General features: G+C 32.2%; 4 protein-coding genes across 5 annotated transcripts; 3 read left to right on the top strand and 1 right to left on the bottom strand.

Annotated features, from left to right (window-relative positions):
* Positions 1-288: 288 nt before the first annotated feature.
* On the bottom strand, positions 289-1937 carry LOC133035500 (uncharacterized). 2 transcript variants are annotated; one of them, XM_061111333.1, is made up of 5 exons: positions 1500-1915; positions 1075-1248; positions 897-998; positions 630-801; positions 289-544 (listed from the first exon to the last, which is right to left on the bottom strand). In XM_061111333.1, exons 1-5 carry the CDS (start codon positions 1853-1855, stop codon positions 449-451), a joined length of 900 nt encoding a protein of 299 aa, XP_060967316.1. In that variant the 5' UTR covers positions 1856-1915; the 3' UTR covers positions 289-448. The 2 variants fall into 2 exon arrangements, with proteins under 2 accessions (XP_060967316.1, XP_060967317.1); XM_061111334.1 differs by lacking the exon at positions 1075-1248 and having other exon boundaries at positions 1500-1937.
* A 7803-nt stretch (positions 1938-9740) lies between these two features.
* On the top strand, positions 9741-13303 carry LOC133035499 (protein STRICTOSIDINE SYNTHASE-LIKE 12-like). The gene is made up of 3 exons (XM_061111332.1): positions 9741-10096; positions 10220-10477; positions 12789-13303. Exons 1-3 carry the CDS (start codon positions 9855-9857, stop codon positions 13261-13263), a joined length of 975 nt encoding a protein of 324 aa, XP_060967315.1. The 5' UTR covers positions 9741-9854; the 3' UTR covers positions 13264-13303.
* Positions 13304-19411: 6108 nt separating this feature from the next.
* On the top strand, positions 19412-20371 carry LOC133036268 (uncharacterized). Its single transcript, XM_061112803.1, has one exon. It carries the CDS (start codon positions 19412-19414, stop codon positions 20369-20371), a length of 960 nt encoding a protein of 319 aa, XP_060968786.1.
* A 3149-nt stretch (positions 20372-23520) lies between these two features.
* LOC133036267 (uncharacterized) lies at positions 23521-25226 on the top strand. Its single transcript, XM_061112802.1, has 2 exons — positions 23521-24138; positions 24321-25226. The coding sequence occupies exons 1-2, from the start codon at positions 23521-23523 to the stop codon at positions 25224-25226; spliced, it is 1524 nt and encodes a 507-aa protein (XP_060968785.1).
* The last annotated feature ends 2268 nt before the right edge of the window (positions 25227-27494 follow it).

The raw sequence follows: 27494 nt of genomic DNA, 5'->3' as shown, positions 1-27494 counted from the left end.
GTTTTTAGAGAAAAGTGGGATAAAAGGGTACTTTTGATCCCACTTTTGATGAAAAAAGTGGGATAAAATGTACCCTTTTATCCCACTTTTTATGAAAAAACTGGGATAAAAAGGTGTATTTTATCCCACTTTTTTTTTTTTGTTTTTTATAAAATTTAAAAGTGACCTTTAATTTGAAATGTATAGGTTTTTTATTTTTTTTCTTTTATTTTTATTACATTTCATTTCATTTATTTTTTTTCAATAATAATAAATATAATTTATATTTTTATAATTATATAGAGTATGTATAAAAAAAACTTAATTTAAAATAAATGATTAATATCATTTTTAATAACAACAATAATAATTTGTAAGTTCAATTCTAAATAACACTTTACATATTATGCATAAATCTCTAAATTAAATACTACGCATTGTCTAAAAAAATACAATAAAAGACTACTAGTTAATTTTTATATATCAAGGGAAGCAATTGACTTAACCACTGTTGTCGAAACGGTAAGAGATGATCGTCCTCAGAATATTGGGATAGGCCGCCAAACTGTCAATTTAAAAAAAATAAAACTAATTAAGAAGATAATACTTTTATATGTTTGTATTTATAGTAAAAATGAGTATATAGTTACTTTTGCTTTTATGGCTTCAATGGGATTTAAATGTTGAAGCATATCACGAATGTAAGTTAGTACATAGTAACCACATTCGTAATTGTATGGTTGCTTTGGACAAGCAAAGGTCCATATCTCCGGTCTATTTTTGCCAAATACAATAGCATTTGAACTAATATTTGCATATGCACTGTTAAAGACATTAAAAAAAATTATAATTTAAGCATTTAGAATTTATTAATTGATGATTATATTAGAATGAATAACTTAAAGTTCTAAACTTACGCCTTTATCATCTGAGCAATGTCTGACGGGATTTTAGATTTAAGCGGGTTTAAGAATACAACTCTTCCCGATGTCATTGCTATAATCAACATCCAATGCTTGCTGAAAAAAGTAACAATGTTATATTAATATAAAAATAAATATCATAGGAAAAGTGAAAGAGATGTGTGATTCTTACCCTATGTTCCATGGTATAAAATAATATTGTCCTACATGAGTCATAGTGTTTAACCAAATTGATAATTGATTGATGGCTATCACCTTGTCCTGCTCATTGTTATAACTAAGAAGCTCGACATCATAAAACTTGTATAACTCTTTTTGTCTTTGATTTAAATTTTCCCAAATGCATCTGTTTAAAAAAGAAAAAAAATCAAATAGAGTCCTAAAAAAAAATGGGCAGAGTTTCCCTTATTTCCATAACATTCCCGAAATTTTTTTAAGTGCATAGCAATACAACAAATGGGTAGAGTTTTTCCTTATATCTCCACACAGTCAATCAAACCCATAACCTACTTCCCTACGGATGAATATCTAAGATATTCAAACTCCACTAACATAATATATGACTATATGATATATTAATCAAAGTTAATGAAATACCTTAGTCCAAATAACATAGCTGAACCCGTAAGTTCATCTTGGGTGGCCACTTGTATGACATCTTCGGAAGTTATGTAGATGTGAACTCGGTAGAATAAGGATGGGTTAACAGGAACCCTCACAAACTCATTTTTACCTTTTACTCTCATATATTCCAAGAACATGGCCTGAAGAGAAATATGAGTCTTGTCAAGTACCTCTGCAATGAATTTCTCATAAGATTTAGTGGAATCAAGATGTTCCACTATCTTCTCTTTTCCTTTACATTTCTCTTTCCCCTTCGAGTTGTTTGAACTATGAAGCTTCTTAATTAGAGAACCCAACATAATTACAAGTAAAATTGTAATACAATTCATATATAATTTAACATTAATGTAAATACAAGTAAATTATTCCATACCTCTTCAGTCAAAATCAATTCCCTAGGCCAAGGAACCAATTTGTTACATGCATCACACTAAAACCTTTTATCCCGGTTTTTAACTAATAACCGGGATAAAAGGTTTCCCTAAAAAATTTATCCCCTGTTTGGCAAACTCATAAAAATCGAATCTTGAAATTATTTTCTTGCCTTTAATATTTTTTTTTTAACTTTCTACCAAACAAAGCCCTTGTCTAAAAAAATATTTGCTGCATATTTGAGGCACCAAATCTAAAAGTGGGATAAAAAGTCTTTATATATCTTTTATCCCATTTTTTATTTTTGTTAACTAAAAAAGTGGGATAAAAGGTCCCCTTTCTTGTAGTGTGATACTAATTGGTTTTTTGAGCTAAAGTCTAGCCCGGGTCACCACCGCTTAGGATATTTTTAATTTTCTTAAGTGGAACATTCTTGGCTGACTGGCACGACGACCAAGGAGGTCACCAAAATAGGTGGGTACATTAAAGATTATTACAACGTACAAGAGATGGAGGCTAACCACTTATCCTTCCAGCTGGTAAATACATATTACTGTCCACCTTTCACTTTGGCATTGCGGTCAAGGGCACAAGTAATACTTCGACTGCTTAGTAGGTCTCGTAATAAATCCCTATTGGCCACAATGGAGAAATTTATTTGGTACGGACTATTTCCATCTAAGGAGACTGTTGAAAATATTCCTATAGCCCTAGCTTCTACTCCTGTTCAGGAAGTATTGAAGCCAAAGAAGAAAGACAAGAACTAACTGAAGTTCCCATTGTGATCAAGGAAGTTTCCGAGGAGGTTTCCTATCCCATTGTCCAGGTTGTTGCTGGGAAAGGCAAAATGATCATTAAGGAAGAGTTGAGAGAAGACTCTTCGAATGACGACGTCCCTTGAATAGTGGTCTAGGAGGATGCTCCCCCAGTGGTCCAGGGTATACTTTTTTAAGGATTTCACCTTGCCTTTTGTTGTGTATTTTGTGGAAATTGACCAAGTCATTTTTTCCATGTAGCTATGTCGTGCAAACTTAGTGCCATGCTAAAGAGGAAGGTCGATGGCTCTTCCGGCCAAGGTTCAACAATAAGAGGAGAAAACCTCTAATAAAATTCTTGTGGCTCCACGTCTTCCCCCAAACAATAAAGAGGATATTGCTATTGATGTGCCAATGACCCCGACAACTGTTCCAGCTAAGGCCAAAAAGGTTATTTGTCCCCCTTCGACCCCTCAGAGCAAAAAGTATAAGGAGAAAACATCTTTCCCTGAAGCCTCTAAATTAAAAAGGTCAAAAGATGTGGTCAAGTGCTATCAAGATAGGGTCCAACCGAAGATGAACAACCTGTTGGAACTTGTTTAACGAGGATCTAGATTTACTAACATTTATTTTGATTATAATTCTATAATCTAACATCCTGTGAATTTCCTAAAAAATTACAATAAACACATATAGAGTTATATAAAACCTTACATTTGTGGTAGCAGAATGTAATGACTCCTTCCGTTCAGATCTCTAATCTTTGTTCCTTTTTGACGTAGAGTATTACCAAGATTTGATCTCTTTGGATGATGGAATTCTTCACAATCTTCCACACTATATTTGAGTATTCACTTGAAATGTGTGGGAAAGCACTCAACTCAATATAGGGTTCGAAAATTAGAAGAAGAAAGAAAAAGATTTCAAAATTCAAGAGAGACTCTCTCTTTGTTTTTTTAGTTGTCTGACAAGGTAGTCTGATGAAGGATTAAAAAAATAAGAGCCATCTCTTTCTATTTATAGGATTTCATCTAGGGTAAATTATATGGAATTAAAAAAAGATAAAATAATGGCTTATTAATCCCTTAAGTGGTCGAACCTATAAGTGGGCCCTACATGTTTCAATTTTGCTATTTTATTTAACAGCTTATATTTTCTTTCACAAATGCCATATTTTAATTCTAATCCTATAAATGTCAAATCTATCTATTTAATAATTATAATTAATTATTAAATAAATTGTCATTTAATAAGGATTGTAACAATGGATAATCATAACGTATCTATATCGTGGTACATATAGAGCGTGCTATATATTTGAGAGTGCTATTCAATTCCACATCTACAGTGGCGCAAGACAGAATTAATAAGCTGAGAATATACTTAGTGAATTCTAGATCTACTTATTGAAAGTTCAGTTATATAGGCCCATGGTCCCCTCACTAGTTGAGATAATACTGCTTGCAGACTAAATCAATTGATTTTAATTAATCAATTATAATTCTTAAATTAGACTATGTCTTATTTATGAATTTTCACTAAGTAAGGGCTTAATTGTGAAGAAAAGAGGTTTTGGGGTCAATTTGTTAATTAAGAGAATTTGTATGGTCTAATTTATAAATTACATAAATGACACTTTTATTTGATAATTAATTATAATTATTAAATAAATAGTTTTGGCATTTATAGGATTGAATTAGAAAATATGGTATTATTGAAAGAAGAATAAGTGGTTGAAATAAAGTGGTAAAATTGTAACTAGAGAATGATCCCCTTATATGCACGGCCATTAAGTAATGTTTGCCCAATATTTTATTCTTTTTTAATCTATATAATTCAGCCCTAAGTTCTAGTTGAAACACTATAAAAGGAACATGATGCTCTCATCTCATCCTCTTGTCAACTTGACTATTCAATCAACCTAGATGAGAGAGTTCCTTCCTTAGTGATTTCAAACCTCCTTCATTGTTCTTCACCATATTCGAACCCATAGTGAAAGAGTGTCATGCCCAGACATAGCAAGTTAAGTACTCAATCATAGTGAGTAAGACGGTGGTAACCAAACTAGAAGGAGAGAAAGAGATCCAGGTTTACTTGATAATGCTCTACAACATATAGGAAGCAAGGGCTAGAGATCTTGAACAGAAGGAGTCATTATATTCCATTGCAATCAATGTAAGGTTTTCGTAACCCTTATGTGTTTATTTCATTGTTTTATAGAATTCATATTTAGGATTTTAATCAACATACTTGTTAGTAAATCTAGATCCTAGTAAAATATGCCCAACATATATATCCCACAAATCACCCACAACGACTAATATGGGAAAAAACTTAGTAGCTACCCGTTAAGTTTTTGAAAACGTATAATCATCCCTATTTTCAAATATTTTTTTCAATACACATTTTGAAAATAGATTGTTTTCCAATTAGATAAAATGTTGGAAACTATTTTATCGAAAGAACATTGCTATTGGGCACTAGTGGTGCCTACCACCATCTAGAGGTATCACTCTACGATTGATTAACGATACTTTTTAAAAGTTATTAAATTAAAAAAAATTGCTAAAAGACACTATTGGTGCCTAGCACTCTCTTCGGTGTCATACCGCTATTGGTCTAATTAAGTATCGAATCTCATATAATTTAAGAAAATAACTTTTAGAAAATATCGCTATCTAATCATGGAGCGACACCTATAAGAAGTGTTGGACACCATTGGTGAATAGTAATATTCTAAATCAAATTATATGGGGTTTAATTCTTAATTGCACTTATAAAGATATAACACCTAACAAAGTACTAGGTACACTAATATTTTTTTACATTAATAAATAAAACAAAAATGACATGTAAAAAAGGATAAGGAATAAATAAAAGAAAGGAAAAGAAAAATGACATGTATGTTGTCATGAATAGGGTCTCTGTGCACATGGTTATGTATCTGTCTCTTATGCAACTCTCCCGTCCAGTACAAAATAGAGGACATCATATGCATTTACTTAGGCATGTATAACTCCATTACATTTTTGTTTTCTTTCGTGGTCATTGAATATACTTTATCATCTATTGGAGAAGTGACGATCATTATTGAAATGTGAACCAAAAAAATTAGTTGAAGTTGTAAAACAAAATAATGGAATATAATAACCTCTATTATTTAAGAATAACTTCTATATTATATATATACAATATATATTAGTTTGAATGCTGTGTTTTTATAAATATTATTGTGTTTTTATAAAAGTTATTGATTAGATTTTTTATTTGGTAAAATAACAAATTAAATTATGTATTTTAAAAAATAGTACTAAATAGTATTTGAGTTGATTTATTATCCAAATAAAATTTAATAATAATTTGATATAAAAGTGTTATGACGAAATTGGTTACGATTTTTATATTTGTTCATATTAAAAATTATCTTTAAGTTGGTTATAAAAAAATTATCGAAAATTGAGCTGAGAGTCTTATTTATACTATTTTAGAAAATATAGAGTCTTTTTTATCAATTAACAAAATAGAGGGTCTAATCGGTAACTTTTGTAAAATACAAGATCTAAAAACAGTATTTACTCTAAAAAAATATTAAGTCTCCATTTGTGCTAGATATAAATAAAAATAACATCTATTTTATAATTAGTTATATATTTTCTAAGTCCTATATTAAGAAAATTTGATGCTATATAAGAATAATTATATCTTAGTAATGTACATAATTTATAAATTTATGTATGTAGAATTAATAATTATATTACAAATTGTTATACATATATAAATATTATATTTACTTAATAATAATTTTATTATGATATAGTATTAAGGATTGTTTATTGTTATTATAGTTACATTTAATATTTTTTGGTATTTTAATTTTTTTTAGTGTACTTCTATTTAGTTATAATCTCTAAACTAGAATGTATTTTTTTTTTCCAAATTGCAATCTATTGTCGGAAAATTTTAGACAACACCAAATAAAATAAAATTCTAATTATTTAACAAAAAAAAGCGAGTACTCAACCTAGAATGGCGAGTATGTTAGATTTTGTGTCCTAAATAAAACTCATTTCAATATAATCAGAGTTACTAATTAATAAAGATCAGAAATCGTATTTTATGGCTCACATGATTTATTTCATGATTATACTTAATGTATAAATTTTATTAAGTTCTAGACATATATAATTACAAAATATATTTGTTCATGATTTTAGTGTTGTCAGCACAGTGAAATATAATCATGATTATATGTTCAAAAGTTTAATTCTCATGATTTATCAGTTCACTGGATTTAGACTGACATGATAATCAGCGATAAGGTATACTTACACCTTGGATAAGAGTTATGTCCTTTCCAGAGCATTGGCAAAATTTACCAGTATCGGATGTATGAAGTATACATTAGAAGGAACCGATATTGATCTAAAATAAGATATCATAAACTAACCGTTATATATTTCTAAGTCAATATCAATAGTTGATCTTAGGTCTATGAATCTTAATCCTGATATGATTAGGTTCAATTTAGTTGTATTATTTATGTTTTTCAAGTTGTTCGTGGAAGCTAACTTTTGGTTCTGGCAGATATTTACATCTTGGGAACATGATACTTCAATTAAGTGGGAGCGCTAAACATAGATATGGAATTTATAGCTTCTATAAGTATTTAGAAGTAAAACGATGATTTCCTTTGAGTTTGGCTTGATAGAGATAAATGATTGAGAGCTCATTTCAGTAATTATATTAGTTTACTGAAATATCATTTATAGGTAGCTAAGTGTTTTAAGGATAAAATACATTGAAGGGTAGAACGGTAAATTTGTCCTTATTCAGTGTAGATCATCTATAGAGGATCTTTGACTATTAGAATTGTAACAATGGATAATCATGACGTATCTATATCGTGGTACATATAGAAAGTTCTATATAATTGAGAGTACTATTCAATTCTAAATCTATAGTGCCGCAAGGCGAAATGAATAAGTTGAGAATTTACTTGGTGAATTTTAGAACTACTTATTGAAAGCTTGGTTATATAGGCCCATGGTCCCCTCACTAGTTGAGATAATACTGTTTACAGACTCAGTTAATTGATTTTAATTATTCAATTATAATTTTAAAATTAGACTATATATGTCTTCTTTATGAATTTTCACTAAGCAAGGGCTTAATTGTGAAAAAAAGAAGTTTTGGGGTCAATTTATTAATTAAGAGACTTTGTATGGTCTAATTAATAAATTATATAAATGACAATTTTATTTGACAATTAATTATTATTATTAAATAAATAGTTTTGACATTTATAGGATTGAATTGAATAATATGGTATTATTGAAAAGAAGAATAAGTGGTTGAAAAAATGGCGAAATTGTAACAAGAGATTGGCACTTTAAGTTGCTGGCCCTAGTGTGTATTTTTGCCCAATATTTTATTCTTTTTTAATCCATATAATTCAGCCCTAAGCCCTAGTTTAAACACTATAAAAGGAACATGATGCTCTCACTCACTCAACTATTGTCAACTTGACTATTCAACCAACCTAGATGAAAGAGTTCCTTCCTTAGTGATTTCAAACCTCCTTCATTGTTCTTCCATATTCGAAACCTTGAGTGAATGAGTGTCATGCCCACACATAGTAAGTCAAGTACTCAATCATAGTGAGTAAGACGGTGGTAACCAAAACCGAAAGAGAGAAAGAGATCCAAGTTCAGATCTTGATAATGCTCCGCGACAGAAATGAATCAAGGGCTAGAGATCTTGAACGGAAGGAGTCATTATATTCTGTTGCAATCAATGTAAGGTTTTCTTAAACCCTTATGTGTTTGTTTCATTATTTTAGAGAATTCATATTTAAGATGTTAATCCAACATACTTGTTAGTAAATTTAGATAATGGTAAAATATTCCCAACAAGGTATATATTCAAATGAGGCTACACAGACAAATGAAAAAATAACGAACACAAGAAAATATAGTGGTTCAGTCATATCACGGTCTGGTTAGTCCACTGTTGCAAGGATTTCTGTCTTGTCTTATTCATGTTAGATCACTCCTTTATATACAAAGCAAGTGTTCTTTTAGTTACACAGAACTTAATTGATTAGTAAACTGTTTTAGATTGAATATTAGCATTAAATTAAAAAAATGTAAATGGAATACATAAAGAACATTTTAAATTCATTTTACTAAATACATCAACATATATTCGGGTGGCTCGGCCCGACCCGATTTATTAAAGCCTATTTTTTTATGTGAGCCCGGACCGACCTATTTTATAAAATAGGTTGGGTCAGGCTTGGACCTGTGCTGGGCCTAAACGGACAAGCCTATTTTTTATGAAATGGCTGACCCATATTTACCAAATGGGCCTAAACGGGGTTATAAAAAATTGCTATTTTTTTTTTATACTTTTCAAATTAGTTTCTATATTTTAAAGTACAAATAGATTATTCAGTTAAAATTAGTTTGAAAATCACAAAAAAAAAAAAAAACTATAGTTACATATTTAATAATCAAATTAATATCACCATAATTATGGTCCATACTTAATTTTCACCTAAAGTTGTACATAATGCTAAACATAATCTCTTTTTTTTTTTTTTAAAAAAAAGAAATGTTCAACATAATCTTTATATGAAAAATTATGTTTGTGTCATATTTTTAAATGAAAGAGTAGATAAATTACTAAACAAAAAATTATTTATGAATTTGAATTTGTGTTTTATGTCTTGCTTATGTGCTGTACACTAAGAAATTCATGTTTTCGTGCTTCCCGTATCATGCTGTGTTTAAGCCCATATTATTTGTGTAGTGTCTAAGCCCAAACCCATATTATTTTATGTCGGGCCGTACTCGTGTCATTCGTGCCCGTGCAGTGTCAGAATGCCTGGCCGAAATGTACAACTTTACTCATGATCATAAGCATAACATTAACATCACAAGGTTGGTTGGTTACAATAGTTTTTTATAATATGAGTTCTTCAAAGTTAACTTTTTGATGATTGAATTACACGATGCATCTATTCAATACCTAATAACAGAATCCATAATATATAATTTTATAAATTAAAGTATTCATGAAGACTGAACGAATCGTGTTGTGATTAATATGTTATAAATACTTGTCAGTTGTCAAAACCATTCACATCAATAATCCCTATCTTATGAAGCATATATACCTGAGAGCGCTTTAAACAAAAATCATGTTGAAAATCCAAATTATAATTGTCTTTCTCTTTATCTCATTCTTTTCAATACATATAGTCCTTTCCCAACTTAATTTCCAAAAGCTTGATCTACCATTAACTTCATCAGGCCCTGAAGCCTTTGCTTTTGACTCCATTAACTCAGTGAGTGGAGAATTCTATACAGGCATCTCCGATGGTAGAATTGTCAAATATAATACAACTAATTTCATAGAAGTGTATATCACTGCACCAAATAGGTAATAATTTATCCCAACATTTAACTCAGCAAATTAAATTAAATAGAATATGTTTTTCATTTTTTGTAACACTGTTTGATATATATAATTATATCATGTTAATTTTTTTTAATTATATTTCAGGTCGAGATTATGTGATGGAACAAATATGTTGGGAGCTATTTGTGGGAGACCAATAGGTATTGAGTTTTATTATAAAGAAAAACTTTTGTACATCGCGGATGCATATAAAGGGTTGCTTGTGGGAGGTAAGGATAAACTTGCTGTACAACTAGCCACAGGGGCTGAAGGGGTGCCTTTTAAATTTCCTGATGGCTTAAATGTTGACCAGTTAACTGGAGATGTTTATTTTACTGATGCAAGTTCCGTATTCGAAATGAGGTATATCTTTAAAGAAATTCAATTAATTCGTGATAATCAATAAATATATTTATATATAAAACACTTCTTAAAATATATATTCAAGTCAAAATATTAATAGATATAGCATATTTACAATTTTTTATTTAGTGAAAACTAATAATAAGCAACACAAGGTGGTTCTACTCTTACATTTCTTCCTTATCTTGATTTTGATATCCCAGATAAATACAATATGCTTTGTGAAAACTAATTATAAGCAACACATGTGGATGTGGTTCTATATTTACTCACATTTTTTTTTATAGTCGATAATAATCATCATGGTTAAATTAATGCATTTCTATTAGTTTTTACATGATAATCAATATAGATATATAAGATCTCTCATAAATTTTTGAAAATTTGAAATAATTTAAAATCTCTAATTGAAGATTCAAATAGTTTATTTGGCATACTTCTTTCAATACATACACGTACTCACATACAAATAAGTTATTTAAATCATGATTTCAATATATTTTAAATTATTGTAAAATTTTTAACCACTGTGTCATGTATCAATGTAACTGTGTAAGAAAAAAAAAAAGAAAAAATTATAAACATATTACTTATTCGTACAATTATGTGTAGTGATAATTAACAAATATTTTATAGTCTATACTTGTCATTTATCATATCGAAAAAGTATTCACTGTCGTGTATACTGTATATTATATAAAAAGATTATTATTTTTAGGGATCAGTGCAACCGAATACCATCAATAGAATAACAATTTTTCATAATTATATCATTTTAGGTCTTTATATTTAATTTTAAATCTTTTATTTAGTTAAATAATAAATAAGATTTTGTATTTTAAATACAAAATAATATAGTAAATTTATTTTTTATTAAAATAAAACTTAATAATAATTTATGGCTAATTAGTAATTTTTCCCCTTGAACTTTGACATGTAGTAAATTGTGCCCCTTGAACCTTTTTGGCCGTTAAAAATTCCCCTCGATCGAACTATTGAGATTGTTGAATTTAAGGACTTTTGTCTAATTTCATTTAATTTTACCGTTTCAGTAATTGCTTATGTACTAAACCATACTCCCCAAACTTTGATATCTACCAAATCATGCCCCTCAAACTTTGATATGTACTAAATCATGTCCCTTGAACTTTCATTCATGTTAGAATTTTTTACTAAAATTAGACAAAAATCCTTAAATTTAACAATCTCAATAGTTCGGGCGGAATTTTTAACGTCCAAAAAAGTTCAGGGGGCACGATTTAGTACATATCAAAGTTTAGGGGGAAAAATTACTAATTAGCCATAATTTATATGGGGTATCTATAACTAAACCGATTATATTTTGTGTAATAATTTGTTTGTGCTAGAAATTTGATTCAAATGCTGAAATTGAGTTGATTTATATTTTTCAAAATAACATAAAATAATATATAGAACTCAATTTTTATTAAAATAAAACTTAATAGTTAGGAGGTGCCTTACATTTTGTGTATTAATTATTTGTACTAGAAATTAGATTTAGTTTTAATATGTTAAAAGAAAATTGAGTTGACTTGCATTTTTCAAAATAGAATAAAATAGAACAACATAATAGTTCAATTTTTATTAAAATAAAACTTAATAATAATATATTTTTGAAGTGTTTATAACCAGACTAATTACATTTTGTGTATTAATTTGTTTGTGCTAGGAATTAAATTCAGTTTGTATGTTAAAAAAAATCAGCTGAGAGTATTATTTTGTACTTATATTCTAAAAAATATAAAATTTAATTTGTTATTGAATAAGAAATAGAATCCAATCCATAATTTTTATAAAATATAGTGTGTAAAAAAATATTTACCCATAAAAGAGTATAATCACAATAAGTCTCTTATTACACCGTGTAAGAAAAAATAAATAATACCTTGTAAATTTTTATTTGTTATTTTGTGAAAAGAATACTTATCTCAGTTCCTAATAAGAAAAAATTCTTTTTTCCCTTAAATTTTATTACCTATTAGTACAAAAATGTATTTTTGTTTAAAATTTAATATGTTAAAAGATACATAATCTTGTAATATACTGTACATTTGCTCATTATTAAACCAACAGAAAGTAATAAGCTTGAACTACCCATGTCAAAAAAACAAATTAAAAAAAAAATACAAAGGTTCTATGTTCTGAGGATAAATTAATAAACTAAAAAACAATTAAGAGCTACATAATTATATAATTTTTTTTATATAGTAGATGAGTTCGTTGTGAACTCGTCATATATGTGACTACGTAATACATTTTTTAAGACCAACACATGTACATGTTTTTGTAGCCAACTACCACTAGCAGTTCTAGTGAATGACGCAACAGGAAGATTACTAAAATATAGCAAGACAACACAACAAGTATCAGTTCTTCTAAGGGGCCTAGCTGGAGCAGCCGGCGTGGCCATAAGTAGTGATGCTTCATTTGTTCTTGTAACTGAGTTCATAACCAAGAGAATCCAGAAACTTTGGCTTACAGGTCCTTTGGCTTTTACATCCACTGTTATTAAGGAATTTGAAGGTAGACCTGATAATATTAAGAAGACCCAAATAGGAGACTATTTTTGGGTGGCAGTGAGCACAATGAGCCCTATTGGTATAACAATCTCTTCCGCAGTAAAGATCGATGGAAATGGTGTCGTTTTGCAAACCATCCCTCTTGACCGCTATTACTTCAATACCGCAATCAGTGAATTTAACCAACGTGGCTCGAATTTTTATGTTGGCTCCCTTCAGGCTGGTTTTGTTGGTTTATTGAATTGATGAAAGGGTTAATTATATATAAACTAAAAATATACATGTGTATTCGTGCATATGTAATAAGCTATTTGAATTCTCATTTTGGCATCTAAAATTATTATGAACTTCTTAACAATTTGTGGAACCTCTTCTCCTACATATATATATAAAATGGCAACACATTTCACTTATAGAAAAAAGAAAAAAAAAAACGCTCTACTATTGACTTAGGACCGACAAAAAGTTGTGTCCATAGTCCAGGGTATTGGGCTTAATAGAGACACTGTCGTTCCCAATATATATTTTTTTCTTTTTTTTTTTTTTTTTAATAAAAATGTATTTTTGCACCACAAGACTACAAGAGCCGTGTGGGCACATCAATTGTGAAATAGTTTTTGACCTTTGAAAATGGTCCTTGGGGTTGGGGGAAAATTTTTCCTGGCCTTTTTTTGGCACGCTCAAAGCTCTGTCATGTCGAGCTTATTATCAAGCTCAAATTCCTGTTATATTAATTATTTTATTATATTAATTTAAATATTTAGATATTTTTTTATTCAAAAATAAAAATTAAATGATGTGGACCAATAAATATATGACAAGTGTACATTTACTTGTCACTTAACAAATGATATTTTTGAATATTTTAGAACCATAACAGAAGGTATATTCTTGCCTTAAATTAAATTTAGGCATTAATTTGTAACTGAGAATTAAATATAAATATTTTAATTGCAAATTACTGTAAAAAAATTCTTAAATTATTTAATTAATTTGATTTGTTATAAAATAATATAAAATAGATGAGAAGAAAGAAGAAGAAGATGAAGAGAGAAACAAAAAGTGAATGGGAATTTCTAAGTTGTTTATTCCAATGGGGTGAACCCCTATTTATACAAAAGTATTAACTAAAGGCATGAGAAACTAAATTAATATATAATAAAGGAAAATACAATCAAGCATTAATGGTGATAATTAATTTGGTGATTTGGACATCCATAAACAATATTTCATAATACTCCCCCTTGGATGTCCATAATAATTGCTTCAATAAAAACCTTGCTGAAAAACTTGGTCAAAAGAAAAAGAGAGTACAGTGGAAACTAACTCCCCCTCATTTAGGCATTCGTGGAGATCTTCTAATCGACGAAGTTTAATCTAGTCTACCGTCTTCTCAAATGTTGATGCTGGTGATAACTTTGTGAATAAGTTTGCAAGATTGACACTTAATTAAATTTGTTGAACACCAATATGCATTTTCTTAAAATGTATAAAGAAGAATTTGGTGAAATGTGTTCTAATTCTATCTCCTTCAATGTACCCTCCTTTTAGTTGAGCGATGCAAGCAGTATTATCTTCATAGAGAACTGCTTGTGTTAATACTTCTTTATTGAGTGCAATCCATATGTTTCCTGAATATGCTATGTCAATGATCTCACTCCCACACATTCTCTACTTGCTTCATAAAATGCAAGTATGTTACATGATTTAAACTTGCCTCACTAAAAACCTTGTCAGGAAAACCCAATGGGACAAAACCTGAGCTAAAGAAAAAGAGTGCAATATATATTTCATATTCATAATTATTTGCAAGTTGCCTCGTTAAAAACCTTGTCAGGAAAACCCAGTGGGACAAAACCTGAGCTAAGAGAAAAAGAGTACAACATGAATATGTCTCCCCCTCATGTACATATTATCCACAATCATTTTGGTGATAATATATCTCATAAGATTATTGTTATCACTTTTAAAATATCACTATATACTATCTATGATCATATATTTTCTATAATTCTTCCAGAGTATATGTTGACGTCTAAATTATAGATGAGGAGTCCCTGCAACATCAATAGTTATCCAACTAATTGTATCATTCATGTGTGTACACAACTTTGTTCATACTAAAATTTAAAATTTTAAGTAGATATGAACATAACACATTAATGATAATATAAATTTTCATTTGTGACAATGATGGTACTCCAAGACCATATATTTGTTCCATCTTGTTGTATGATCTTAATTTTCATATCAAATGATCATATATCTATAATTCTTGATGCATATGAAGTACTTCAGGACTTCTCTACTAATGAACAAACTTTATACATTTAATATTTCTCGATATACAAAAGAAATAAAAGTTTGTTCTTCAATCTTTTATAATATATTCAAAAACTCATCAAGAGTTTATCACAACGTATAATTTACGAATTTATATTGCATAGACAATATATGTTTTTCAAATAATAGTTTACTTACATGTCTTTATTTCATACAAAGATCTTTGTCATATAGTGCGCGAGACTTTGAATTTATATCACTTAAGACATGTATTAAATTCTTTTAGAATTTTTTAATAAGGCATATTTCAAATTCTTACTATATTAGGAGCTCCAAATAAATAACCTTTTGTTGCAACATATATGTAACGCTTATAAATCCTCATAAAATATATTTCAGGCTATAATCAATTCATTATTATATTTTCTCAATGTTTAAGCCTTATTTCAATCAATCTCATGTCTATGCAAAAATTGTACAACAATTCATTATGTACAAATACATATATACAAATTTCTCATTAGAAATATTTATTTGCACGCCCTACAGGTCTTACTTCACTTTATGCGAGTAAACTTGCCTGGACTGCGTCATAATATTTTGGCCAAAAATAGAACGTATGTCGATGATTTTCGACAAATCTAATACCATGATCCTTGCTATCTCATGTTAATTTATTGCATATGCAAACATTCAACTTCTATTGTCGACAAAAATTTCATTATATGATAATTTCCTCCCATATTGACATAACTAATAGAGATCTCTTTAAATTACATATTTTTCAAATATGTTAATCATTTATAGTACCTATATAGAACCACTTCAGGGATTCAATTATGATCAAATATATTATATCTAACTTCTCTTGGTAGAGTACCGTTTTCATCATGATTATCATTTTTTAATCATCAATACTTTATAATTTTAAGGTATCTCCCTGAGTACCTCTAGATTTAACAACTTCAGGACAAATCAAATGAACATTTATTAATAATTTCTACATTGTTCATTTACGCTTCATGCGTTTTCAACTCAATCTAACTCAACTTTGAATAATATTGATTTGCAGTTGGTATATATCATTTTGAACTATATTGTTCTTATATACTTTGTGCAAGGATCATTTTTCAAAAATTATCATCGATCCCAACTGCTTCTCTCCCCCTGATCGAAAGAATTTTTAAAAATTGTGATATGTAATAATATTAATAAATCTGTAGAAATTTCAATATATCACAATGAATCAATATTTGTTTAAACCCATATATACTATATGACATTGAACTTCAAGTTCAATAAACTTTAGGTTCAAGTTCAATACTTATGAACTTAATTCATTTTTAAGAATGAGTCATACGTGTATAATTAGAAATACATAAATTTATAAATTTTGTAAATCTATGATCATATGATCTTATCACATCGATAAGAAATTATGAAATAAAATTCTAATAATGGCTCAAAAATATAATTTAAATATTCTCTTCAAAAGTAATTAAATATATATATTTATTTTCTAGATAAATAAATAAAATCATATATATTAAAATGAATTATATTAGCAAAATAATTATCAATAAAAATATAACATTATCTTATAAACAAGTATAAAAGATAAACTAAATGAAATACTATGTATATATTTTTTAAAATTAAAAATATGAAAATATTCTTTCACTTTTTCTATGTGCAAAATATATGCACATTCTTCTTTTGAGCCTTATAAATTAGCAATGAGAAGAATCTTCTGGTTCTTCCACAAAATTTAGTCAAATCCTTTGATAATTTATTGCATATATTGATCATGTCAATATAACTCAATTCATAAACTTCGAGTTCACTATAATTTGTATTTCAATGAAACTTTCAAAAGATAATGTAAAATCACTACAACATAATCATTAAGTTTCATTTTTATATACATGAATAAAATAATTATATTATTCTCTAAAACATATAAACTCTTCAGGAGGTACTAATATGTTTATCAAACTTTATATTCCTTCATCGTTAATTCAATGATGTGTACATTTGAAAGGTACATGACAACTTAATCATGTTGTTGTAATGGTCAAATTTATATAACCATAATATAACATTCATTTTTTCTCATATCTTTCTAACAAGTCGTCTAATTTATTAATCGACTATTCATCAGTCTAATTATCATGACTTGATATATTATATTTAAATGTATAACCAGTACATATAATAAGTTATTTCTTGTCATGAATTTCATAACTAGATAAAAATTATATATATATATAGGTACATACAAAGATATTTTACTACTCCAAGTAGCATTTGTATGTAAAATTTCTTCAGGAAGTTTTTTAAATAATCATTTTGTGATTCTTTATCACTTTGATTATATTAGATTATATTGGATCACTAACAACTATTAGTAAATTATATATTCACTTATGGGAATATATATATATCTTGTACCAAAATAAGTTTGAAACTATTAATTTCAAGAAATAATAAAAGATGTATATATTAATTTGCTTCTGGCATTACCAATATATGTAAAATCTATATTCTTTGAAATAGAATTTCATGTTTATTCATTCTCTTCAGGGAATGATATTTAAATATACTGAATGTACAATAAATTTGTACAATTCACATTCTATTCAATAATCAAATATAATTTTATCTTGATTATTAGTGTGTCCGTACTACAGGTACGTGACTACTATTATTCAATTCCACACATGATATATAGATTTCATGCACTTTGATTGTGTGCGGTATTTCATCTTTTAATTGTTTCCAATTTATTCTTGAAATATTTGAGTAATAAACAATACCATTGATTATTTAAAATTATTGCATTCACTTCAGGGAATGACGTTGAACAAGTAGAATATTATTATAAATTTCTTAAAAATTTATTACTTGTTCATCCATAAAAATATAAGAAATTATTCAGCAATTTCTTTTACAATATTTCGAAGAATATATGAATATAGTTTTTGCATAATCTTCAAGATGTATGCAAAATTTGATCATTAATATATGTCACATGCAATAATTTCCAATATAAACATTGCAAGTAATAACAATGTATAATAACATGACTAATATATAGAATATGAACAATCTTTAAAAGTAATTGACTTCAATTCGTATCATTCTCTACATGGAATGATGAACAATAAATACATGTCTCATGTATTTAAATAACTTTAGTCATGTTCATTATTATTCTTATACTTTGATGTTTCAATGTAATTTTCTTAACATTTTTTAGGGTATTCAAAACTCACTATAAAATTGCATCAATAATAATCATTTTTAATGATTCTTTAGTTGTATTCACATAAATACAATGATTTTTTTTTTTGACAAATATAAAACATTTACTTCAGGAAATGTTTGTCAAAATCTATATCGATATTAGATTACTTTTCATTGTCCTCAAAGAATACAAGAACATATACATGAATATATATTCATCTATTTTATTATATTTCAGACAATTATATGATGAATATTATATTTGCATAATCTTCAGGATATATGTAAGATTTTATTGAGGACGCATAATCTTCAAGATATATGCAATATTTTATCGATGATACATAATCTTCAGGATAAATGTATAATTTATATAGATTTTCTCTATCATATCATATATAAACAATAAAAGCATACAATATATGTATATATATGAAATCAATAATAAACTTATAAGAATAAGAGCATATAAATATACATATATAAATTATACAGTATAGTATGGTAGTGTTCGTACACATGTGATTAGTTGTTTCAATAGTAAAGAGAGAATGGTCATCTATCACTCTCTCTGTTGTTCTGTGTCCTCCATCTCCTTTCCTTCTTTTCTTTCTCTTCTCCTCTCCATTTTGTGATCTTTGTTTTACCAACTCCGCATTGTGTCTTTCCTTTCTTTTGGTCTTTTTGTTGGGTCCTAGGTATTTTTGTTCCCTTTCCTTGGTTCCTTTGGTCCTTTTTCCTTAGTCTTTTGTTGTCTCGGTTGTGGGGTTTTCTTGTGTTTGTGGGGCAGGGTGTTGGTTAGGGGTTTTGAGGGGTTGGTGAGGTTGGTGTTGTTTGGTAGCTTGTCTTTTCTATGTCTGTTTCTATGGCATTAGTTAATGCCACCAACTCCTCCACTAATGGTAAATATTTTTCTTGTGAGGAAGCCTCTGTCAAACTCTTTCCTTGTGCCTCTTCTCACCAGGCTTTATCTACTTATTGTCTTCTTGGAAAAGTTGTGGCCCCGATGGTAGTTAATGAGACCACCATTATTGATTTTGTGGAAAAAGTGTGGCAGTTTAATGTGACAGTGGTAGCTTTGAAAGAGGGTGCCAACAACAATAACTGCTTTGAGTTTGGATTCTTAAGTGCTGAAAACCGTACTTGGGCACTTGATAACGGACCATGGTGTGTCCGAGGTTATACCCTCATTTTGCAAGCTTGGGCACCAAGGAAGGACCTATCTGCCATCTTTGACTGTGTGAGAACCTGGATACACATTCATAACCTCCCAAGAGACTACTTCTCAATTGTTAATGGAAAAACCTTGGGGGTCAAAGCTGGCAAAGTATTATTTGTCGATTTGGATGAAGGTAAACTTGCTCTTTGGAATAAGTCTCTCAAAATATTGATTAGTCTGAATGTTAACCACCCTCTGTTCTCGGGCTGTTACTTTGAACTGGAATCGGGTAGCCACAAGTGGTTACAATTCAAATATGAGAAGTTAGGTATCTTCTGTTATAACTGTGGAAAATTGGGGCATCAAAGAAGAGGATGTTCTCTCTCTTCTCCAGTCACGGTTGCAAGCAAAAATGGGGTTCCTTTCCCTATGTTTGGGCCGTGGTTGTCTACGGATTCGTCGTACCTGGATGTGTTCTCAGGTGCCAACTCCTTCACTCCGGCATCGGCTTCTGCGGCTCTAGTAAGCCCTGGTACGCTTCGCTCTAGGAATCGACTGTTGGCCATGGCTGTTGGTGCGAAGGGTCCTGTTCGACGGAGCTCTGGGCCTCGGTCATTGAATCGATATGTGATGGCGACAGGTCGTAGCTCTCTGAAGGGGGGTTAGGATCGAAGCAAGGTGTGGGTTCCCAAAGAGCATTCTGCCTCGCGCATGCCAGGAATTGCCATTCTGGGTAATATGGCTCGTGTTGGGAGTCTGGAGGATCGAAAGGAGGCTGATGATTTACCTATTTTTAATTCAAAACCTGCTGACCAAAGGTTGACCGTTGGAAAAGAAAAAGGTGTTGGGCTTGGGTTAATTGAAGGTGCTGATGGGCCTGTTTCAAAAATTGCCTATTTTAGTGATAGTGCTACTTCTGGTGGGCCTACTAAAAGATGTTATGATCCTATTCTCTCAATTCGTGGGACCGAGCCCACTTTGGTGCAACGAGAAGTTTTTTTGCCTAAGTCTAAGGATGTGGGGTCGTGTGTTCCTATTGGGTCGGTTGGGCCTTCTAAAGGCTTAATTAGGTATAAAGATTAAGGGAAAAATATTTCTAGTTGTGAAAGGCCAACCAAGACTATTTCCATTGAGAGTTCCACTTGTGGTCAAGAGGTGAATTTTCATCATGATGAAACTATTGCCTTGTCTAATTTTTTTCAAGCACAAGAAACTCTTTTACAAGAGCTCAAGAAATTTGGTAGCTTGGACGTTTATGAGATTAAAGCCATAGGTGGTGATATTGGGGTCCCAACTGCTTCGGAGAATAATGAAAGAACCACTCCCTTTAAGAAGAGAAAGTTTGATGGGGCTTCGGCCTCCCTTTGTTCTCGCCCTTGGAAGCTTCCCTGCCATCATCCTGGGGTTGTCAGAGACTTCCCTTGGGATACGGATGCCGAGGTTAATGCTACCAAAGATGTGGAGGAAGTGCCCACCGAGGACATATCTTTATCCAAAAGTAACTTTGATGGATCGGATGAGCGGTGCTCTAAAGGAAAAAATGTGATCTCAGCAAGGCCGATGGTTGGTACTTTTGTGGTCGAAGATTCTGGATCGTTTGGGTCTGCCCATTCCCATACCCCTGTGGAGGAGGCTACTACTCCTCCATAGGAGCCATGAGAGGCATTGCTTGGAACTGTAGAGGGTTAGGGCAGACCTCTACAGTTCGTGAGTTGAAGTCCCTGATTCGGTCGCACTCCCCTGATTTCATCTTTCTGACCGAACTCAAAGTTGATGCTTCATCTTTGGTACGTACTCTTCACTCCCTCCATTTTTATTTTCATATTGTTGTTCCAGCTGTTGGTAGTGCGGGAGGTATTATTTTGGCTTGGAAAATAGGGTTTAAGTTTGAATGTATTGCTCATTCCTAAAACCATATCCCGGGTATTGTCTATTTGGATCCACCCTCGAATCCTTGGCTTTTGTCTTGTGTTTATGGTCCCCCTTACTTCCATGCTAAGAAATCTTTCTGGGAGAGCTGTATGAAGATAGGGGACAGATTTGGCGGACCGTGGCTTATCTTGGGGGACACGAACTTTGTCCTTAGTGAATCTGAACGAGTTGGATCTAAAGGTCGAGACCAGTTTATTCTGGTAATCTCCAATTTGGTGAATTCTAGGGGTCTGATCAATATGGCCATCCAGGGAGATTGTTTGACCTGGGATAATCACCGCTCTGGATCTAACCATGTCAAATCGGCCCTGCATAAAGGTCTTGTTAATGGAGCTTGGATCAGTCTTTTCCCGAAGGCTCTCCTCTGCTCTTCCCAGACCTCTACTTCGGATCACCGGCCTCTGTGTCTACTTTATGGGGGTTTGGAGGATAAAATCCGAAGGAGTTTTAAGTTTGAGGAAGTCTGGACTAGGGACGAGAGGAGTAGATTAGTGGTGGATTTTGCTTGGAAGTCTGTAAGTTACCACTGGGCTCCGGCCAGGATTTTTAAGAAAATAGGGGCTACTCGTGTCGCTCTGTTACATTGGAACAGATCCCAATTTGGAAAATTGACACTCTGATTCGTGATCTGGAGAGGAGACTGGATCTTATTCAAATGCTTCCCGTGGGCTCTAGAGATTGGGAGACTGAAAGAAATTTACGTAGTTCTCTTAACGAGGCCCATGTGAGGAAAGACTTGTACTGGAAACAACGGGCCAGGGTCTCTTGGCTGAAAGAAGGTGATAAGTGCTCCAAGTTCTTCTCTCTTTCTGCTTCTATTAGAGGTAGAAGAAATGTAATTGAGTGCATTCTCAATAAAGATAATATGTGGATCACCAAAAGACAGGAAATAGGCAAAGAATTCATGGAATTCTTCCAAGGAATTTTCACTGGGTTGGAGACTGGAATTGAGATGAATTGCAACCACTTAATCCAGGATAAAATATCTTTGGAAGACCAGGCCGAACTCATTAGAAGACCCTCCTGTGAGGAAATTAAGGCCACCCTGTTTTCCATGAGCAACAACAAAGCGCCGCGACCAGATGGAATGTCAGTTTTGTTCTTTAAACACTATTGGGACTCTGTTGAGAATGATTTCAGTGAAGCTGTCATGGATTTCTTCCAATCAGGGTGTATGCACAAAGGTGTCAATGCTACTAATATTGTCCTGATTCCCAAGGTTCAGAACCCTAAGAGGCCGAGCCATTTTCGACCAATCTCTCTTTGCAATGTGGTATATAAGGTCATATCCAAGATCATCGCTAACAGAATCAAACCAGTGCTACCTAAACTCATTTGCCCTACTCAAGCTGCCTTTGTTCCTGGGAGGAATATTCAGGATAATAATGTGATTGCCCAGGAGATAATCCACTCGTTTAATAGGAAAAAAGGCAGAGAAGGTCTATTTGCTATAAAGATTGACCTCATGAAAGCTTATGATAGGATGAGCTGGAGATTTATTGATCATGTAATTGATTGTTTTGGGGTGCCATTGGAGTTTCGGAATTGGGTTTCTCAGTGTATCTCTACCACCTCTCTCAACATTTGCCTCAACGGAGGCCCAGTTGGAAAGATTATCCCTTCGCGTGGTCTTCGTCAAGGGGACCCCCTTTCTCCCTACCTCTTTATTTGGGCGGCAGAAATCTTATCTAAGACTTCTAGAAGATTCCCAAGCAAAGAGATCTATTAGCGGTATCAGACTGAGTAGGGGTGGCCCAATTATATCTCATATCTTCTTCGCTGATGACCTCATTCTGGTTGGCAAAGCCAATATAGAGGAGGCCAAAGGTTATTGGGATTGTCTTGAAAAGTTTTGCTCTTGGTCTGGTCAGAAGGTGAATAAAATGAAGACTTCCATTTTCTTTAGTAAGAATACCCCTAACAGCATGAAACAAGGGATCAAGGCTTTGCTTGGTATAGGTTTGCCAGAAGGAAATGTCAAGTATTTAGGTCTCCCTCTTTTCAGATCGAGACAAAAGGATGCAGATTTTAACTTCATTCTGGATAACCTGACTTCGAAATTACATGGTTGGAAAGCTAAGACTCTTTCGAAAGCGGGAAGGGCAACGCTCATCAAGTCGGTAGGTCTCTCCCTTCCTATGTATGATATGCAAACTACGAAGCTTTCCAACCATCTTGCTTCTAAGATTGACGGTTTGGTTTGGGACTTCTGGTGGGGCTCTGAGAAGGGTAATCGTGGGCTTCACCTAAAAGCTTGGGACAAAATTTGCCTCCCCAAGTCTTTAGAGGGGTTGGGCTTCCGAAAATTAAAAGATATGAACCAGGCTTTCCTGGCTAAATGGGGGTGGAACCTTCTGACAGGTAACCAATCTTTATGTTGTCGGATTTTGGAAGACAAATATCTTAAAGGTAAACCCTTCTTAGATTGCAACCCGAAAGCCTCGGACTCGTGGTTTTGGAAGAATGTGACTAAGTCTAGAGCAATTATTCGCAAGGTGCCTGTAAGCGAATAGCGGATGGTCAGAGTACTAAGGTTTGGCACGATCCATCGATAGCCCACAAGAAAGGCTTCTTACCCTGCCCAAGAGGACCCTTGTTAAATGAGGATTTAAAAGTTGCTGATCTCCTGCTGTCCTATGGTGGTTGGAATACCCAAAAACTCAACAGCTTGTTTGATAATTAGACTATCTCGGATATCTTGAAAGGAGGCATTCCTTCAGGCATAGGTGAGGACAGATTGTTCTGGACCTTGGAATCTAATGGTCACTTTTCCAGCAAATCAGCTTATAGGGCCCAAGCTTTAGATCGAGTGAATTCTGTTGAGGTTGCCCCTTCCCTGTGGAACAAGCTTTGGAACAGTAAAATCCCTGAGAGGCTCAAGGTTCTTTGGTGGTGTATCCTCTCTAAGGCTCTCCCTGTTCGTGCAGTCATAGCAAGAAAATTTCCTATTGAGGATCACAGCTGCCCATTGTGCGGAACGGCGGTCGAAACCTTGGAGCACCTATTCCTGTCTTGTGACTTTGCCTTTCACTTATGGCGGTCTACCCCTTGGGGTATCTTCCCTATCTGCGATACTGGTATTCGAATGTGGGATTGGGTCAAATTCTTATGGGACCTAAAAAACAAAGGCATTAATGTAGATGAGGCTTCCCTTTATGCTTCGCTAATCATTGACAAGATCTGGCAAGCTCGGAATGAAAAGGTACACAACAATAGTCTTGTTGACATTTTTAAATGCATTGACACTATTCGCTTTTCTTTTGCAGATCACCATGCTTACCTGCTCCCTTGCCCCAATTTGAGCTCGTCGGATGTTTGGTGTCCTCCCCCTCAGGATTGGTTGAAGCTGAACTGTGACATCAGAGTCGGGTTGGATAGTATGTGTGCAGCGGTGGTTGCAAGGGATCACGTTGGCAAGGTGATCTGGGTTTCTACTTCTAAGCTGGAGTTTGCTGATGCTCTCTACGGGGAAGCGGTGGCCTGCTGTTTAGCTTTAAAAACGGCTAGGACTCTTGGTATCCATTGTATTATTGTTGAGAGTGATTCGAGGGTAGTGATCAATGCCCTCAATGGGAAGGAGTCCCGTTGAGAGCTTGAGAACTATGTCTCTTTTTGTAAACAAAACTCTCCCTTTTTTATCGGTTGTAGTTTTAAACATGTTAGTAGACATTGTAACTTTGCGGCCCATAATGTGGCTAAGTGGGCTTTTTCCCATCAGAGATTTGGAACTTTGCCTCCATCCTCTTTGCCCGACAAACTTTTCTGTAATGACCGACAGGTCTAGCTATTTTTTACTAATATATTTGCATGCTTTTCTTCAAAAAAAAAAAATACATATATAATATGTAGATATATAAATAAAAAAGTAAAAGAAAAAGAGGGTTCTTGAAATTATTTCAGTCAGATAAGTATATATATAAATATATATTTAGTATATCGTGACTTTGAAACAACTAAAGAACTTTAACAAAATATTTACCTTAAAGCTTGGGCAGAGACTCGTGCTGATAACATGATATAAAATAATATAAAATAGATGAGAAGAAAGAAGAAGAAGAAGAACAGAGAAAGAGAAAGTGAATGAGAATTTCTCAGTTGTTTATTCTAATGGGGTAAACCCCTATTTATACAAAAGTATTGACTAAAGGAATGAGAAACTAATTAATATGTAATAAAGGAAAATACAATCAAGCATTAATGGTGATAATTAATTTGGTGATTTGGACATACATAAACAATATTCATAATAAATTTAAAAAAATTCTTAAATTATTTAATTAATTTGATTTAAAAATATTTTCCTATAATTTATAAAGAAAATTTATTGAAAGAACTAGTAATAATGCCACGTGCATTGCACGTGCTTTATAAATGGGACTCTTAAAATTATTTACTTTTTATTTTTATTAAATAAGTTTCGTGAAATTTTGATAAGAATAATGGTAGTAGTAGACAAATTTCATGTATACGAGTATTAGACAGTTTCGCCCACATAAAAAGAGAATCAAAGCTTAAATGGATATATATATTTTTTTTGAAATAAAATCTTGTGTATTATAAAGGAACCAAACCAAACACACAAGACTAAATAGAAGGTAAAGAACCATTTCACAGAAACTCATTATCAAGCCTAAGACCCCACCTAGCTACCTTATGAGCAAGGGAGTTAGACTCCCTTGCTCATAATTGAACATATATTACCTTAATAAAAGTGGCAATATAAGAAGAAGACAATTTTCTTGCTAATATTTTGTGCTGAACTAGAGTTAATTTAACAAACATATTACTCTCTAGGAGTTTTCCTTTAAACGGACGATCACCAAAGTTACTGGCCGTAACTTTTGGACATTTTGTAATTTTCTCTTCATAGACAAGTGTCTCGATCTTCATGGAAGAAAATACTCTCAGCCACCTCTTTGAGGAGGCAGTGCAAGTGACAACTGATGACTTAACGTACAGACTAGACCAAGGGGAAATTGACTCGCAGGAACCGCAAGGAAAAGTTCTCCTTGGCAAACTCATTTGCAAAGGAAAGCTTGGAGAACTGCAATTGCAGGAACTCTCAAAAAGGCCTGGGCTTCCCTCAAAGGATGGAGATGGAAAGAGGATGACGAAGGAATACTCCACTTCTCCTTTGCCACTAAAGAGGATGCGTGGAATGTATTACAACGGAGGCCGTGGATTATATGTGGAGCCATGCTAGTTATTATGCCTTGGCCGTCTTGGTTAACACCGACAGAGGTGAAGTTCGATAAGTCTCCTTTTTGGGTTAGAATTCGCAGCATTCCACCTTTCTATTGGAATAAAACTAATCTCGAAGAACTCGCTAGAAAAGTCTCTCCAAATTATAAGCTTCCTAGATATATTGACTTCGAGCGAGGTTCCTTCAGCATGGGGACGGTTAGATTTCGTGCCACCATTGATATTGATAAACCCTTGTTTTCGAGCTTCTTCATGAAACGGGAAGCCATAAAAGACCTCTGGGTGCAATTTAAATATGAGAAGCTCCCTAAACTGTGCCTTAAATATGGAATCATATGCCACGCTCAAAAGTTTTATTTCAAACCGCCTACGGTTATCAAGGATCCCCATGGAGCATTCTTTCCTATGTTTGGCTCCTGGATGAAACACGAGGAGCCGGCGAGATCACCATTTTCTTCCCCACTTCCTAATTGGTTTGAAGAATGGATCATCCAAATACGTTTGACTGTTGACCAGAAGTTCAAACAACAGTGGAAGATGTGTAACTCATTAAAGATTGTTGATGCTTGGGACGCAAGGGAGACAAGGCATCAACTTCCTGGGAAGAGAAGATTGGTGGAACAAGTCATGGAGGAGCTGCCGGCGACGAATGAAA

This window comes from Cannabis sativa, chromosome 3 (assembly GCF_029168945.1).
Source record: "Cannabis sativa cultivar Pink pepper isolate KNU-18-1 chromosome 3, ASM2916894v1, whole genome shotgun sequence".
NCBI classification, from domain to species: Eukaryota; Viridiplantae; Streptophyta; class Magnoliopsida; order Rosales; family Cannabaceae; genus Cannabis; species Cannabis sativa.
Note: the sequence above shows the minus strand (reverse complement) of the source record. Positions and strands in the feature narration are given on the sequence as shown.